A 17911-nucleotide genomic window follows, 5' to 3' on the forward strand; every position below is an offset into this window, starting at 1 on the left:
GCAAACGCAATAAATTTTTAATCAAATATTATTAAATTTGATGAAAATATTGGCTTTTTAAAATGTATAAAATTGCAAGTGACCTTAGATATTGCTTAAGTGCTCTTGCGATCTTGTTAGATTATTCAAAAATACCAATATCATTAAATTAGAACTATTAATAATATTAATTATTATTAGTACTGATGTACGCTTTGGCATTATTTTAAAAGGATAAAGCTACCCTTATTTAGTTGATTTAACAAGAATTATTCTGACCCGAATTAAAAATTAATACATACTTAAAAAGAAAAAAAAAGTTGTTTTCAGAATTTTAGGTCTATAAGAGCATTGTATTTCTATCAATGTTTTAGTCAGATTTTAGTCAGCTTTTTGTTTTTTCACTTATTTTATACACCTACGGATCTCGTTTACTCGTTTACAGGCAATTTTTTTTAATTAGGTGGTTTACACTAGTCCACCCTAGATTATCATAGTAACAATACTAAGTATACTAAATAACATTTTCCTGGTAAACTTAGATATTCAATCAATTCGTAATGAAAATTCTTATTTAAAAAGATAATTTGTTGTTAAATTTACGATACGCAAATTACATTTAGATGTATTTGTAGCGACACTTGTATTAAAAAAAGCTATAAGTTCGCTTATGAATAAAAAGATGCAAATAGTATTGTAGATTATAATAATTGAATAAAGTGATTGTGATATAAAATTGTAGGCAAAACACATAAGGCATATTGAATTTAGACCACAATATACAGATACAACCAGTAGGGTAACTTCATACAACACGTTCGATATGGATCACGCACATAAGCAAGTTCTCGAGTGGCTCGAGCAGTTAACGGCTGAGCGACGTACACGGACTCGAGCGGTCGGTCGTTAACTGATCGAGCTGTCGCTACAAACCACGCAGTTGACGGCTTGAAGCGGTCGCGACGGCTCGAGCAGTTCGTGTACAGCAGGGAATGAATGTCTCTAGTTCACCGCTCGGTCGCGGCTTCAGCGTCGGTATAGACTGCTTGAAGCGGTCCGTGTACGGCCGCCCTAAGGGTATTATGACAATTAACAGATATAAGAATACCCTTATGATTCTCATAAACACGCTTGTTTGTGTGCGTGAGCGGTGAGCCATTTCGAACGTGCTGTATGAAGTTTCCCTACTGGTTGTATCTATATACTGTGTTTAGACGGTAGATTATGGAATTTGCCTTTACTAGAAGTAAGTAAAAGTATCATTGGCAACTTATTTAAATTTAGAAATAGCTAGTTGCTTTATTTAACAATTTTATTTGGTATGGATCTTGTGTGTTCTGATTAATATTCTATGTAAACAAAATAAAATAAGTAGCTTTGGTAAATAACCGGCAGTTAAGAAGCGATTTAAAAAGATTAATTTTACGTCCATAAAGTCCAAATTAGCATATATTGGAAAATACGATTAAAAACAGTCTATATTTTGTTTCATCTCTTAAACATACCTTTTTTAACACATATATTACTGTACAACAATTAATGTATTTTGAAGTGTGTATGCAAGTGTTATATTTAAGGCATAGGTAGTTGTTGTTAACTTTCGAAATTATTTACGTTATTTTAAAAGATAATTTGATTATTTTATTGAGATTTTTAATTACGAATAATTTCGTATGGTATTATTTTATGGTTTCCATGATGTGATTTATAGAACAAATACGTTTTCATTAATAGTACAAAGTTGATTTGTAGTCATTGATTTTATGTTTTAGATCACATATAGGGTTGCCAATAGAAACATATTATAGGTACTTTCGAATTTACTACACAAAAAATAGTTTTAAGTTGGCAACACATACACACAGTATATGTGACACATTGTATTTTGATTATCCTATTTTTCCATATTATTCACCCATGTTTTAATTATGTATCTTCCTAGTACATGGCAACCCTACTTGAAGCACCTTGTATTGAGTTTATAATCGCAGCTTAATTATGTAGTATGCTTTTAGTTACATAGATCTAGTATTTAAGTGATATTGTTGAACCAAGAGGCAGGAATTAGCTAGTAAATAAAATTAGTAATTTTATCATTGATATTCACGTTAATTTTCCTAATGAGTATTAGAAAGAACGATCTTAAAATATATTTAAATTCAAATTAGAGATTTTTTGTTTTAACATGAGGGTATTTTTAGCGATTACTCAGTTTTTAACTCATTCGTATAATATTTTTAGTAACTCATTATTTCATTCCAATTAAATTCCATTTTAACGCCAAATAATTTTATTTTTACTTAAAACATTCTTCTCGTTTTTTTAAAACAAAAGCTTAATTAACATACTTTCTAAATATTATAAAATATTCTTTATAAAACTGAATGAAATTACATACTTCTTTCACATTCTCAAAGTAAATATGTATCATGTATGTAAGTAAATTATTAATCGGTTGTATTTTCTAGCAAAATGAAATATTTATTTATGAACATAAAAAATATTATTTTTGTGTCCGTAACCAGTTTGTATTCAATTTTATATTATCTGGGAAAGATTCATATATTGAGTTTCGCGCTAAAAACGTTCAATGTTTTGAATGAATAAAAGTAAAATTGCAAGATTTTGGCGCGAATTAAAATATTTTGTATTTTTTTATTTATTTTGCGTTGTGATCATTTCGACATCCAGTATTAATTTTGTGTAAGAAGTTTTATTTACAATAATTTATTTTTATTTTAAGAATAATAAACTAATTGAAATTGAAATGTGTTTGATTTTACTTAACTACCTATCACTAGAGAGTATAAAACAGAATGGAAACAGATCGCTTTCTCTGTCCCTATATGTATATATACCTATGCATAAATCTTTAAAATTACGCAACGGATTTTGATGCGTTTTTTTAAATAGATAGAGTGATTGAAGAGGAAGGCTTATATGTATGATAGCATCCATAAAATAGTGGAGAAATACTGTTTACTTTTGAGGTTTCTCATGTCGTAATGTGACGTAAACATTTTTTCAGCTTACATTGCAAACGCACCCTACGAGATTTATCAAAATAATATACTAAGTATTGTAAGTGTACAGAATACTCCATGTCTATCCCACAATATCGTTTTTTGTCATTTACTTTTTACGACAAAAAATAACAGACATTTTATAAAATTTGAAAAAAAAAATGCCGGATGTTGTTTCAGAATTGAATGTTTAGTATGGAACTGTCCCTTCAGTAATCTTTCCGAAAGTATAGGATGTACCCAAAATTCTTTATTTCTTCTTTTTCTGTACTTCATGTACAAAATAATACTTCGCGATCTCTGGACGATTTCCATAGCGTCTACATCCCTACAGATCTGCCGACAAAATGATTGAAGATGTGCGTCGTGTGCGTTGAGTCTGTGAAAAATCCGCGACCGACTTTTTGCGCGCCATGCAGATTTTTTGTACGCCGCAGACTCGATCGCACAAAAAGTGTGTCGTCTGCGCAGGGCCTTTAGATTCGTTTCTTTATTGATGCGGCTTATATCAGCATTCCACCCGTGCGAAAACAGGGCGGATCGCTAGTAGTAGTAGGGTATAATATTAAATGGAAAACATTTTAAATAAATGAAACAAAACATTCCAATCCAATAATTTATTACATATTGATTACAAGTTGATTACATTATTGTTTTATAGCGGGAATGTGCGTAGTTATGTAATACTAAGTAAAACATAATAAAATTATCCAATGTTTTATTTATTTTACATAAAATTAAATAACTACAGAGATATAATACTCGTTGGAACCCGTTCACTACTTATTTTAACTAATTTTCAATAATTTAATTGAAGCCACTCCTGTCATGATATGCCCTGAAACAAAAAAATTACATTAGTCCATTTAATAAGAAATAACATAACAGGCTAAAAAATATTCTCGATTATATTTATATAGATATTAGACCGTTCTCAAAACAGTTAAGTAGTTCCTAGACGGCAAGAATGTTTTGAATTGCCATGTTGCATAAGTGTCAAGATATGAAATCATGCATTTTTATACAGTTCACGTCGACAAGGGGCGACTTTAGGTATTAAAAAGCACCCATAAATTCAACCTTTTTTCGTAATGATAATATTTCTTTTTATAAGAACTTTCTATGCAATGCTGTCTATGCAAAATAAAACGTTAAAATTTGATGATTATTTTTTTTAAAGAATTTAAATTAATATAAAAAAGTTAAAATGAAAAAGGGGACGGCAAATTTGTACCGTCTCAAGCAAAATAGATCCTTTCATTTTTATTATTATAAATTCAAAATATAACTATGAGAACTATACCTATGAGGTTCCACTAATCAGGAGTCCAAAGTGACTCCAGGCCCTCCAAGCTTAGTGTCTGTGACCACAAATCCTTTGGAAGACAATTCTTGGCTTAATTCCTCCACTACACTCTGCTTTGTCGATGGCGGTATTAAAACTATTACATATCTGTAACAAAATATACATATAATAAAATGGTTACTTGGGGCGTGATATTCAATCGATATCAAAGCAAAGAATATAGTTTTTAAAATTTTATCTGTATGTCTGGGCTACAGTTTTTTACTTTTTGTAAACTAATTAATTATTGTATTTCTTATTAGAGTATTTTTAAAGTGAAACTTTTATTACATCGTCTCAAACTTTTTGGTCTGTGTAGCGCATGTCGCGTGACGGTCGAACCGTACGATAATTATCGTACAAATACGATAATTTTGTGCCTAAGTTTCACTTTTACCGTGGTTTCATAAAACCACACAACATTTTTTTTGTGTTTAATTCTTTTGTACTGTGGTACTGACTAAACTTTAATTCTTTCTAATAAATAAACGCTATTATAGCTAGTAACATATCAGAAAGCTAGTAATAACTAAACACATACCCCCCACCACCCGCGCCAGTCAGCTTGCAGGCCAGTCCGCGCGCCAGTGCACTCGCGCGAATACTCTCCAGTGCGGGGTGCGACACGCCGAGCGAAGCGAGCAGACAGTGGTTCATGTTCCATAGCTCCTGGAAATTAGTTAGTATATTTTTTCATGTACATATTACATAATATTAAGCTATTGCATAGCTTCTATCGCGGGCCTTGAGCGCGGGGACCGAATCGAGAAATTCCGTAACGAAAAAACCTCACGCTCCCCACGGGGACGGGCGCGGAGGTGTGGCTTGAAGGCATAGCATGCAATCGCTTTACCGCGGCAGTCCCCGAGTCCCACACGTCTTTTTACATACAACATATAAATGAATCGCCAACAACCGTTAGACAAATTCAATTTTTAATTCATATGTTAAAGACGTGTGTATTAACTCATAGCAAGTGCCAAACCTTCCTTCTATGCAGTGGTAACAATATTAGTATGATGGTGATGGAATATTATTATATTTTATTAAACAAAAGTTATAAAAAAATAGTAATTTCCATTTGGTTGAATAACATTTGGGAATTAATAAAGACAAATATCAAAATACCCGCATACAGTATAACATAAATATTATGGTGTTAAACTTACCGCCAAATGTTGGTATTGTTCATCAATGTCACCATTGTGATCACTAGACGAGAGGTTTTGTAGAATCTGTAAAAAAAAACCATTTTAAGTAAATTTAACAAATAATGACTAAGGTGAATTTCCTCCACCTTTGTTCATTGCATTTATGACAACATTGAATTTTGTTTTGTCAAAAATTATACTCTCGTTTCATATTAAATTTTAAATGCAATTGATTTACAATTATGCACGAAATATTTCTGCTTCCATACAAAAATTATTTAAATTTTCCTATCAAAAATAATAGGCGAAATTAGATTGGTGGGATCCTCCGTCTACACTCTATGGCATCGCTTTATTGAGCTGGCGCCTTAACGTTATTTTAATTTTAAAAATAAAAAAATCAAATACATATGTGAATGCTTTACCTCCAAAGCACGTTTCGCGATATGATCAATAGCGTCCATAACACAATCCACCGCTTGCTGGTTCCTCTGCATCAGCGACCTTACATTGGCCGCTAATGCCTTGGTTTCTCTACTGACGCATGAATAGACAAGTAATATGCGTAAATCTAATTTTATATCTAGAAGATCCGGCTCGTGGCCTTTGCGGAACGACACTAGGGAGCCGAAGGTAGCTGTCGTGTTGTCTATGCCTGGAAAATTTGATTAGAATAAGAATAAAAGAAGAAAATTTAACTTGTGAAATGTCATTATCATCTCTTATAGGTCCCCACTGCTCGGGAACCTCCTATGAGGTATTGGCCTATACGGCTATAATCCACCACGCTGGCCAAGTGCGGGTTGGTGGATGTCACATATCGTCGAACTTTTGATTTTTCGACATGTCGGTTTCCTCACGATTCCTTCACCATTTGGTATTGGTTTGGTATTTTGTTGTGAAATGCGGGTATAATTAAATTACAGATACAGAAACAAGTGAACAGCGTAAATGAGGATTTTTTAAATAAAGTTTAAGTATTTTTCCAGAATTTTGACTATGTGCAAAAGGTCAATCAGATGTGGTAAGTAGACAGTTACTTGTTCAATTCTGTTCATATAATAAATTCTATTTTCTATATCGCAGGTTTGTAAGATGACTAATGAATTAGTTTAAATACCTTCAAAAACCTACCTGAAGGAGTTCCATGCGTAATCCTTTCACAATTAAACGCCCATTTAGATATCAGTTTCCTATCATCCAAACTCAATTGGTCAACCTTTATCCCCTTCTTCAGTTTAGCCAATTGCAATAAAGCGCCAGACAAGCATACTGCATAAGACGCCGAACTACCGGTCCCAGCGCCTATCGTTAAATCAGAGACAATATTTATCTCCATTCCATTTTCAAACTCGTTCCCGCCAAAAATACCAAAGACAACATAGAACAAGCCGCGTAACGCGTTCTGTTTGACGTTTGTCAACTGTTCGAAATTTGAAATGTGTGCGACGAATTTTTCAGTTTTGGCTAGATGCTCTTCGTGTGCGAGCGTCTCTGGGGCTTCGATGTGGAATGTTGTTTGTTTTAATAATTCTTTGTTAATCAGGTCTAGTGGAATGGTACTGTTTAATCCAACGGCTGGTAGATTAACTTTAAGTACTGGTTCTGATATTTCCTGAAATATTTTTTTTACTTATATTGAAAAATATTATTTATAAATGTTGAAGCATGTCGTAAAATGTAATCGTAAATCTATTGATATTATTACTGTTCAAACATGTTTTACATTTGTAAGGAATTTTTTACATATTATACATCTTGTACAGCTCAACATATTAATTTAACTTATGTTTTTAGAAATTAATTACGCTTCAACTCTGACCTAACAAGTACTTCAATTGATGACGCTTAGATAAAAAAATGTGTGCGTGTATTAGTGTACACACGTAAGAAGATAAACTTCTTTACGACCTTAATTTTCAAAAAAATAATTTACTATAATATGCAACTTTACAGAAATACGTCGAAACACGCGTGGTAGGGATAAGAAAAAGATGGCGCGTAACGGGAAAATGTCACGCGTAACGAAAAAATGTTACACTAAATTTTTTTCCAACCCCGATAAATTATTATAGAACATAGTATTGTGGGTGTGTTCTACTCTCGATAGACCGCGTTGTGTCAAGTACACAGCATAAAATTGTTGAAATTCTCGAAATAAGAGCAATTAGTTTCGGTAATACACTGAAACGTGATAAGATAAACTAAAAAAAGATAATATTTAATTGATATATCAACTTCATAGCTACAAATTATAAAAAAGATACGCACACTGCAATTTTCTACATGTTTTGTGAAGTGAAACTTCTTTCTTTCGTTGAGAATAAAATTACAAAGTCATGGCAATACCGTCACGTCATGGAATAAGGCGACGACCAAAGAAGTTCTACTTCTAACACGTGTGCTCGGCACATACGGTCTTTTTTTGATTCTTTTGATTTAACAAATAAAACAATAACAAATAAATAATGTTAATGTTTTATGTTATTCTTAATTATGCATTTAAATTCTGCAATAATTTGCTATTTATAAAATGCAATGATTTTGAATCGTTTAGGTACAGTTTTTTTCTTGGGTTTAACCTTCACCATTTACCTCCCATTAAATTAAAACATTACCTGCACACGAATCGACGTACGCAGCCCCAAACTTACAGCGATAGCCGTTTTCCCAAACACCACAGAATGTTCCCCGTGCAATATAACCTTTCCGGGCGCAGATAATCTAACACAATACCGATCCATATCTAACTACGGGACAATAAAACAGCAGATCGTTACAATTTACATATATTAAATCACTTCTTCCATTGTTCCACTGTGAGCGTTTTCTGACTGAACGCGTGTATTGTCTTCAACTCCTCTTCTAAAACTGAATTGACGAGCCTGAAATTTGAATTTTAAATTTTTATACTACATTCCATTTTTAAATTCTGCAATGTTGTTCTATTTATAGAATGAAATGATTTTGTAAAAGCGGCTACTCACATACCTGCAGCAGGGGCAATATTGGAATTGGACTTAATTGGTTCCTTAATTGTTATGTGTATAGGCAAGCAATTTAGAGAACAGCTGAAATTGCTCCGACCGCCGTGCAACCGAGATTTTCAAATATTGCCCCTGCGGCGGGTACGTGAGTAGCCGGTTTAACAATAACAGTTTTTGCACGACTATGCTAACGGGTTTGAACAAAAACATTAAAAAATTTGCGTTTTGCATGATTTTATAGCTCTATAACGTTTTTTATATTGTATTTACGTTGTCACGCAATTTTATTCTTGTGACTAGGTACTACAGCACCATTGTATGTGTTAATTTATACGACTTATTCGATTTATACTAGCTGTGCCCTGTATTTTTACATACAAAAGGAGTGAGTTACATAAAAACATACAGATAAAGCTAATAAAAGTGTGTTAGAAATATAGCAAGGTTGCCTGGAAGAAATCGCTTTGAAGCGATAAGGCCGCCAAAATGTACATTTAAGTTACCTATCTGTAAATGTTATTTTTTTGTTCATTGTACAATAAAGTGATTTCTATTCTAAATTTAAGCGTGATAAAAATAGATAAGACTAGATTTTCGCTCGTGGCTTCGCCCACGTTTTAAAAAAAAGTAGCCTATGTCTTATTTTGGGTCTTCAGCTTCCTACACACCAAATTCCATTGTAATCAGTTCTGTAGTTCTTGCGTGAAAGAGTAACAAACATCCATCCTCACAAACTTTCGCATTTATAATATTAGTAGGAAGTAGGATTCACCTATGCCGCGCCAACAGCGGTTTACCCTGGAACTTATCAGACACGATCACGACGGAGAACTTTGCCCCGCAGCCGTCACTTTCATCGACGACTTCCTGCAAGCAAACAGATATCATATTATTAATTAGTAGTTTTCATTCATTCATATTTAATAAACATAAAACACTTTCTTTCCCCACAGTTTATAATAAAAATAGCTAAGATATACATACCTCAATATGTTAAAGAGCAACAAACTAAAGTATGTTATTAATTTAAAGGTATAATGAGAATAAAATAACCATGTCTACTCCACAAACGTTTATTTCGGAATGTTTGACACTACGCTAAATAACTAATTATTTTTCTTTGGCTTCAATTTGATTGGCAGATCAGTTGGCAACGAGATTTGCTGATGCATGAAGTATACAAAGAAAAATATAAAGTGGAAACACGAAAACATCGATATTAGCAACGGAAATAAATCTGGATATCGTTCCGGTGGTTTAACGAATAATGCACCCAATAACAGCCAAAACATGCCTTGTAACGATAAGAATAAAAAAGTCGTAAATAATTTTAGTAAAACGGAGTTATACTTGGTGTTCGGATTGGCAATTTTATACACACAACTCGCATTTACAAATGATAGGAACCATGAGTTTGGTTTGGCCAACTTCAATGCTATACTGTAAAACGAAATGTATATTAGGGCTGTTGCAATGAACGGTATTAATAGTTGATCCTTCAGTAACAAAGGCAGCATACTAAAAGTTGACACTAATAGGAACCAAAAGCACATAAACGGATCATTTGGTAGGTGCAAAGCAACAGGGATCGCCGCAAGCAGAATTGTCTTTTCATGTACTTGAAAGGAAAATAGAAAGAAAGCTAACGACACATTGATAAGTGATAAAACAAACTTCTTACGGTTTATCCTAAAAAATAGATCCAAACATGATGGCATTGATGCCATTAAAGTAGTTAAGAAACACATTTTAACCATTTCATCGTTGGTATAAACATTCTTTAGTTTTATGAACACATTAACTGTACACCAGAAATTAGATACTTTGTCCTCAAATACTCCCCTTTTGAATGGAAACAGTCTTTGGATGACCGGAAGCATGTTATCCCAGGATGTTATGAACGGACACCATATAATTATGAAGCATGATATAACAGCTATAGCCAGTTTATTAAATCTACTTAGAATATGCAGCTTCCAACTCCTGTTTGGCACGCCCATAAAACATTTTCTTAATAAATAAAAGAAAAACGGAAAAGCATGGTACAATTCCATTTGCTTGTAGTTGAGAGCTAACACAAAGAATATTGTTGCTAAAGTATCATTTTCTATAGCTATAATGAAGAATGTTGCCCACAAAAATAAACCTAAAGAAATACAATTGTATTGAAAATGTCCGTGATCAATAAGTATTATGCCGGGGTACAATAGAAATAGTATAGTAGATATATCAGCTCTTTTAAACACATTCTTGTCTTCCTTTGGCTTGATTCTCTCCGCATCTATGCAGAGACATAACACTGCTGTGACATAAAAATATAAATCACTCAAGAATACAGTCCATCTCATGAAGGTTTTATGGCCGTCGCTTTCGTAGCCTCTCGATGCGAATAGTCGTACAGACTCTGGATCAATCCAGTCAGCAATCAATCCCATTATAAAACTGTGATACGCCGTCAACGGGGGATAGTCTAACCCCCAATACTGAAGATCATTGTGCGTCGTATTTCTATACCAATTTATCACGGCTGTTTGCACTGTTATTTCTTGCCAGTGACGCTGCGCCTCGTAATCACCGTACATCGGAGGCTTTTTGTTACCGGAATACGGATATGCCGCAACGCACCATCGTATCAAAAGTGCGAAAAATAAACCGGGAAGCAACGCGTCTTTCGTTACTGTAAACTTATCCGGATCTGCGCGTTTACTCATGGCGATTTCTCTATTGTTCTAACTTAATATTCAATGGTTTTAACATTATTTAAAGCGACAAAACAACCTAAATGCAGACGTGTATATGATATTTTGACAGTTCGTACTTACAACATGAACCGCGTCCAGCTCCTTTGTTAACTTTTCTTTAATATATTCTACCGTGTACACCATATTCAAACGAGAAACTGGTAGGTTGAGAATAATTCATAAATTATAACGGTATATCTAACCTAGTTTTACTTGAAAACAAGATGTGGCCAAGATTTAGGTTATGTAATTTTTTTTTTGTTTTGCATTTTGCAACTGTCACTGTCAATGGCAAGCGTCAAACGCGATTATTTCCGTCGCTTAGGGGTGCGATCGCGATATGGTAAAGCTGCAAATATGTATTAAATAATTTTTATTTTGATAATTACATACTAAGTATATTATTGTTTTTATATAAATAAATGGTTAATTAAGCATAATATTTTGTTTCAGCGTAATTTATTTTCTATATACATATAAAAACTATGATGTACATACTTATGTAAATTATTAAACAATGCAATTCATTCATCTCTGAACATCTCATCAACACATCATCATCATAAGTCATTATTTTTAGATAGAATACGTCATTAGTTTTAATTTATTATAATAATTTTAATTTTTAATACCACAAATCCATCGTGGATCTAAATAATCACAATGAAAATGGAGGGTGAATCTACGAAACTTTTAAAAAATTTAACCGACTGGAGGTTTAGTCAGTACCCAAAATACATTTTATTGCCTATCGATGAGAACCATGATCAAGTTGTAGCTAATATCAAAAACGTAGTTTATTCCGAGGTAGTTATAAATAATTATTACCTACTACACAAACGTGCAATAAAACTTGTTTAATAAACTTCCTATACAATAACTTGTAATAAGCTTGTACCTAACATAATATTATAGCAAGCCAGAAATAGACCGTAAAATTTCTGTAAAACATTTATCTGTATTTAAAAGCTCTCCATAATAAATTACAGGTGACCCCACGCCCATTGGAACGAAACGTGCGCCTCGTTTGTGTATCTGAGGATGCATTGAACAATATTCTAGATATGGACATTGAAATAACGACTCGTGAGGAATTCGTTGAATTTGTCGCCGGCAAGAAATTGCCTTATGGTGCTTTACCAGTCGCTCATAGGTAACCTATGGCTGTATTTTCAAAAGTTTACGAATATTCTATTTGTCTTTTTTTCCTTCCTGGTTTAAGTATATATTTTTAAGAGATTATTATTACTTCTCGCACGAACCTTTTTGATCCTGTACCCATAACTTCTGACATCATCAGCATCATCAAAATTCATCTAAAAACCTTTAGATATACAAAATGTTGAATATTGTTTGACATAAAAAAACCTATATAAATAACATAATTTTAGATACGGTGGCCATCAGTATGGATTGTGGGTTGGCCAGTTAGGTGACGGAAGAGCTAATATCTTGGGTGAATATGTCAATAGGTAATATGAAACTTTCACATCTGTCCATAATTAATCTATTTTATCCCACTCGTAAATCGCCATACTTTAGTTTAAAATTGCGTGCCACCTTACTTGACTTATTTTATAAAGTCTTACCAAAAAATTACGTTTTAAAAATACCCTATCCCTTCATTTTATGATTTACGTTAATACAAAATCTATGGATAATATTTTATTCAATTTTTCTCACTGTACAGAGCGGGACAACGTTGGCAGGTACAATTAAAGGGATCTGGTCCAACTCCATATTCCCGTGTTTATGACGGTCGAGCTGTGTTACGGTCGTGTATACGAGAAATGATCGCATCAGAAGCGTGTCACCATCTTGGTATACCCACTGTACGATCAGCTGCTTTAGTTGGTAATACATCCTTTTAACTAGGTCTTATTGTTTCTAATTCTATACTACTAGTGTAGCTTGAGTGGTGGTTACCATATTTTATCACATGTGATGATGATTGATTTGTTATAAATAAGGATCACACACTGGTCAAAATTTAGCTAGCCTTCTGTGACCTGCCAGACAGAGACATTTTTTTCTTCGTCTCCACACGTTAACCACTGTACCAAAGAGGCGGTCAAAAGTCGAAAGATAAATGATAAAAAAATAATTATTTTTAGTGAGTGACGAGACAATTATTCGAGACGTGTTCTACACGAATACGCCTCGCCGCGAAAAAGCGGCGGTGTTGTTACGTTTGTCACCCAGTTGGTTCCGTTTTGGTTCTTTCGAAATTCTGTCTAGGAATGGAGAATTGCCCACCTTGAAACAGCTGGCTGATTTTGTGATCAAGGTAAGAGTCATAACGTAAGTAAGTAAGTAAGTACTATTGTCGTACGTATAGTCAACTATTGACTGGGCGCAATATACTGTTCTTTTTAATTTTAATCTATTTAATTTAACATTAAAAAATCTATCTTAGGCTATAGGCTTAGGCTACGAGCTAGAGTTCCTCCTTGTTATTACAAGAAGGAACTCTAGCTCGTAGCGTATTGTTTGCTCGATTTAAATGGTATCTATTTTGTAATGTTTCTTTCAGGAATATTACCCCGACATACAGCTAACGGATGAAAATAGATTCATAAGATTGTTCTCTGAAATTGCACACAAGACACTTGATTTGGTTGCGAAATGGCAAGGTAAGATGAGAAGTACTTTTTTATTGGTCGGAGAAGGTGACGTACATGGCTGTCTATGAATACTCTTGTGTAGCATTTTGCTATATTTGAATCTTGCCAGAGAAGTTTCGCTTCTGACACGTGTGTGTGGTACACACGGTCTTTTTTACACGTTTTATTTTATTTCAACTATGTTTGAATTGTATGGTTGATTTTGAACTTCCACTAGTGGTTTTTAGGGGCTTTTGGAATCATATCGAACCCTACATTTACTTTAGATTACGATTACAATTAATTAAATTGTAATTTCTTCATATACCTTTCATTTGAATACATTATAGGTTTAGGATTCACACACGGACTGCTGAACACAGATAACATGAGTCTCCTAGGGTTGACGATGGACTACGGACCGTTTGGCTTCGTGGACTCGTACGACGGTGGTTTTGTTGCCAATTCCTCTGATGGGGAAGCAAGATACTCGCTGTCCAAGCAACCGGATGTATGTTTTATTTTTAATTCATAACCCTGTGCATAACCCAAGAGGTGTGTCTATTGTCTTTGAATTTGTCTGTGGTATTTTTAGCTCCGAAATAATTCGAAATATAAACCGACCGTGTTGGTATTAAAACTGTTTTGCTGGTTTAATGGTAAAATTGGTAAAATTTAAGACCTTACCTATTTTTTCTGAATAACGTTACGAGATGCAAACCTACGTTTGAAAAAAAAAACGGATAATTATTATAATTTATAATAGTGACTTTACGTCATAAATGAATAATATTTTGTTTAGGTAGGTAGTTGTTTTATGGTTGTTTGAAACTACATACTAGGTACAGCTATACAAGACTTTAACGATTAACATTAATAATTATCCTCTTGACGATTGTTTTATGTTAGTTGAAAAACTAAACAAATGATATCGCGTGCTAAACAACTATCCTTAGATCAGTATAATTTTATCATTATCGGAATCGTAAAAAAACAATCTACAGTTCAAGAAAAATATGCACAATTAAATATTTAATTATGTATTCAACACATAAAATTGTCTTTTACGTAGTAATGTCACGTTCCTTGACGTAAAACAATAATTTTATGTTCGATAGAAAATACAAACGATCAAACCTACGAAACGGCTTGGGCGATTCTCACGAAATTTTTTGTGCATATCGAGTAGATCACAGAGCAATTATTAGCAATATGGAGTAGATCTGAGAATCGGACAAAATATAATATTTTTCATCCCCTCCAAGTGATAAGAGTAAGGTAGATCAACGTTTTCCGGTAATAGAAGATTAAAATTATATACCTATAGAAGGTATTATATTATTATCTGTGATTATAATTATTATTATGAGACTTTAGTCATAGTACACTGTCCATGAAAAATGCCTGTTGATCGGAGAAAGTAGCACAAATAAATTTAAAACTTTCACTTGTATTTGAATAATAGTGATTCAAAATTCAATTCAATTTTTCAAAATTCAATATCTGTATAATATTATTATAAGATTTACTCACACTAGGTAGATAGTAAAATCCGTTGTTTCGTGAAGATATTTCCGTTGACAGTCTAACGTGCTATCACGTTCGTAAGCGAAACTTGACTGCAGAGAACATAATATTATTTCTTATGATTTGAAGTAACTTTGAAATGTTATATTGCGTTACCTATGTAACGAATGTTTCTTCCTCTTTTAAAGGAAGCTTTCTTTATATGACTAAACATTGCAAGGATTACTAAATCGAAACAAGACCGAGTTGTCAAACGTTAAAATTGGCGGGAAAATAATACTTGCAAGTTGCAGGTTGTGGTGTGGAATGTCGGTCAACTCGCAAACGCCATCAAACCTCTCTTGTCTCCATCCCAGCAAGTTCACATGACGCATATATTGAAGACTTTGGATACGTATTGCAAGAACAAAATACTGTGGGTATTCTTTAAAGTCTTAGTAGAGGTTATTTTAAATCTGTATAGAAAATAAACTGGGCTTAACCGCGGATTATAGCCGGAAGCGGCTGCACTGACCGTTTTTTCCCCCGACTCTTTATAAAACTGGGAAAAGTTTTATTTTTTATGAAAGAATTGGACATAATGAAAGAACAGTCAGTTACCTACATAATCATATTTTCTTTCTAGCTGCTTCTTGCACATACTATTAGCACATATAGTTTATTACAGATTATATACAGATTATATTATAGTTTATTACAGTTATTACAGTATCACGTAATATTTTTTGACTGTAGTGTGTGCGTCTCGGGCGGTTTTGCAATTCAGTACCTAATATACCTCTTACGGGAAAAAATCGTAATACAGTCTAATTCTGTAATTATTTATAGAGAAACGTTTCTCATGAAAGTTGGTCTGCGCGAAGAGAGGTGGGGAGACGAGCAACTGATTGAGAAACTGTTGGATATGATGCAGCAGACTGGAGCTGACTTCACAGCAACCTTCCGACAATTGGCTGAAGTTAGTTGAATACTTTACAGTAGTTTTCGGATAGGGTCATAAAATTGAAGAGTGTTTGACTGCAGAATTAGCTTTTATGATAGCAGATAGATGTTGTTTGAATGATGCACCTGTAATCCATACTAATATTATAAATGCGAAAGTTATTCTGTCCGTCTGTGTGTCTGTTAGTCAATCACGCCTTAACTACTGAACCAATTTGCATGAAATTTGGTATACCTAGAGATGTTTTGATACCCGAGAAAGGACATAGGCTACTTTTTACCCCGGGACATAGGCTAGGTTTTATCCCAGAAATCCCACGGGAACGGGAACTATGCGGGTTTTTCTTTGAGTGCGCGGGCGATGCCGCGGGTGGAAAGCTAGTAATCAATAAAATTAAAATCTTATTTATAATAACATTACGTCGTTACGTTCGTCGACATGTGACATCTACCAGACCGCACTTGGCTAGCGTGGTGGATTGTGGCCAGTACCCTCATAGAAGGCCCGTGTCTCAGTGGGAACGTATGTGGACTGATGATGATGATATATGAACCAGCAATACCTTTGGTTTGACATAGATAGATAATTTCCATGTAAATGTTTAGCTGGAGCCCAATGAGATGGTAAACGAAGTAAAATTGGAAGAGAAATGGTCGCTCAAGCGCTTGTCTATGCACTCTTATTGGGGATGCTGGCTGGATCAGTATCGAGAACGATTGGAGAAAGAAGCAGGTTATTAGAATGTGCTAAATAATATCTTCAGATTTAACTGTACTACATAGTATAAAGCAAAGTCGCTTTCTGCGTCTGTCCTAATGTCTGTAACATGTATACAGTATGCTTATTGCTTAGGTCTTTAAAATACACAACGGATTTACATGCGGGTTTTTTTTTAATTAAATAGAGTTATTCAAGAAGAAGGTTTAAGTACATAATTTATAAGGTTTTATACATTGTGGGCGAAAAGCTAGTTAATTACAAAATAAAACAGTCCTAGTCTCAATAATTATTCATGATTAGTTACTCTCACATATTTTTACAGTGGACGCAAGTTCAGTAGGTATGTTCGAAGATGAGCGCCGTCGACGCATGCTTAGCGTGAACCCTGTGTACGTACCAAGAAATTGGATGTTGCACGAAGCTATTTTTGACGCAGAGAGGGATGATTTTGGGAAGGTATAACATAATTATTTTTTTAATAGGTAATGTTCTCGTAATATTATTTTAAACAATATTCGAAGAAACGTCCTGTATGTAGGGAATTGTTCATTTTTTAAATCGTTAGATAGAAATTTTATTGAAGTGAAACTTCTTTATCGGGGTTGAACAAAAATTTAGTGTAACATTTTTGCGTTACGTTACGCCGTACGCGTGACATATTTGCGTTACGCCATACTCGTGACATTTTTAAGGTCATAAAGAAGTTTCACTTCTTACGTGTGTACTCTAGTACACGCATACATTTTTTTTTTAAAGGTCCGATTTCTCATGGAAGTTTTGAAAAACCCTTACGAAGTTCAGTCAGAGGCAGAGGCGCACGGGTTTTCAGCGCAACCACCACAATGGGCTTATGCTTTGAAAATAAGTTGCTCCAGTTAATTTTATAATTAAA

The 17911-nt window shown here is 33.8% G+C and overlaps 4 protein-coding genes across 4 annotated transcripts; 1 reads left to right on the forward strand and 3 right to left on the reverse strand.

Annotated features, from left to right (window-relative positions):
- Positions 1 to 3604: 3604 nt before the first annotated feature.
- Mvk (Mevalonate kinase) lies at positions 3605 to 8256 on the reverse strand. The gene is made up of 7 exons (XM_090114225.1): positions 8117 to 8256; positions 6633 to 7113; positions 5924 to 6153; positions 5517 to 5582; positions 4889 to 5016; positions 4306 to 4455; positions 3605 to 3840 (listed from the first exon to the last, which is right to left on the reverse strand). The coding sequence occupies exons 1-6, from the start codon at positions 8240 to 8242 to the stop codon at positions 4323 to 4325; spliced, it is 1164 nt and encodes a 387-aa protein (XP_089970351.1). The 5' UTR covers positions 8243 to 8256; the 3' UTR covers positions 3605 to 3840; positions 4306 to 4322.
- A 15-nt stretch (positions 8257 to 8271) lies between these two features.
- LOC149898889 (bolA-like protein 2) lies at positions 8272 to 11488 on the reverse strand. Its single transcript, XM_090114226.1, has 3 exons — positions 11308 to 11488; positions 9258 to 9352; positions 8272 to 8383 (listed from the first exon to the last, which is right to left on the reverse strand). Exons 1-3 carry the CDS (start codon positions 11368 to 11370, stop codon positions 8296 to 8298), a joined length of 246 nt encoding a protein of 81 aa, XP_089970352.1. The 5' UTR covers positions 11371 to 11488; the 3' UTR covers positions 8272 to 8295.
- Positions 9543 to 11297, reverse strand: gny (ALG6 alpha-1,3-glucosyltransferase garnysstan). Its single transcript, XM_090114223.1, has one exon. The coding sequence runs from the start codon at positions 11194 to 11196 to the stop codon at positions 9592 to 9594; it is 1605 nt and encodes a 534-aa protein (XP_089970349.1). The 5' UTR covers positions 11197 to 11297; the 3' UTR covers positions 9543 to 9591.
- Positions 11489 to 11889: 401 nt separating the features above from the next.
- On the forward strand, positions 11890 to 17898 carry LOC149898891 (uncharacterized). Its single transcript, XM_090114224.1, has 12 exons — positions 11890 to 12033; positions 12216 to 12379; positions 12618 to 12698; positions 12917 to 13080; positions 13341 to 13513; positions 13760 to 13859; positions 14180 to 14340; positions 15650 to 15771; positions 16185 to 16314; positions 16905 to 17031; positions 17342 to 17475; positions 17776 to 17898. The coding sequence occupies exons 1-12, from the start codon at positions 11890 to 11892 to the stop codon at positions 17896 to 17898; spliced, it is 1623 nt and encodes a 540-aa protein (XP_089970350.1).
- The last annotated feature ends 13 nt before the right edge of the window (positions 17899 to 17911 follow it).

Source organism: Colias eurytheme, chromosome 21, assembly GCF_061535395.1.
Source record: "Colias eurytheme isolate Ceu_HAF_F1 chromosome 21, ilColEury1 Martin Lab GWU primary, whole genome shotgun sequence".
Lineage (NCBI taxonomy): Eukaryota > Metazoa > Arthropoda > Insecta > Lepidoptera > Pieridae > Colias > Colias eurytheme.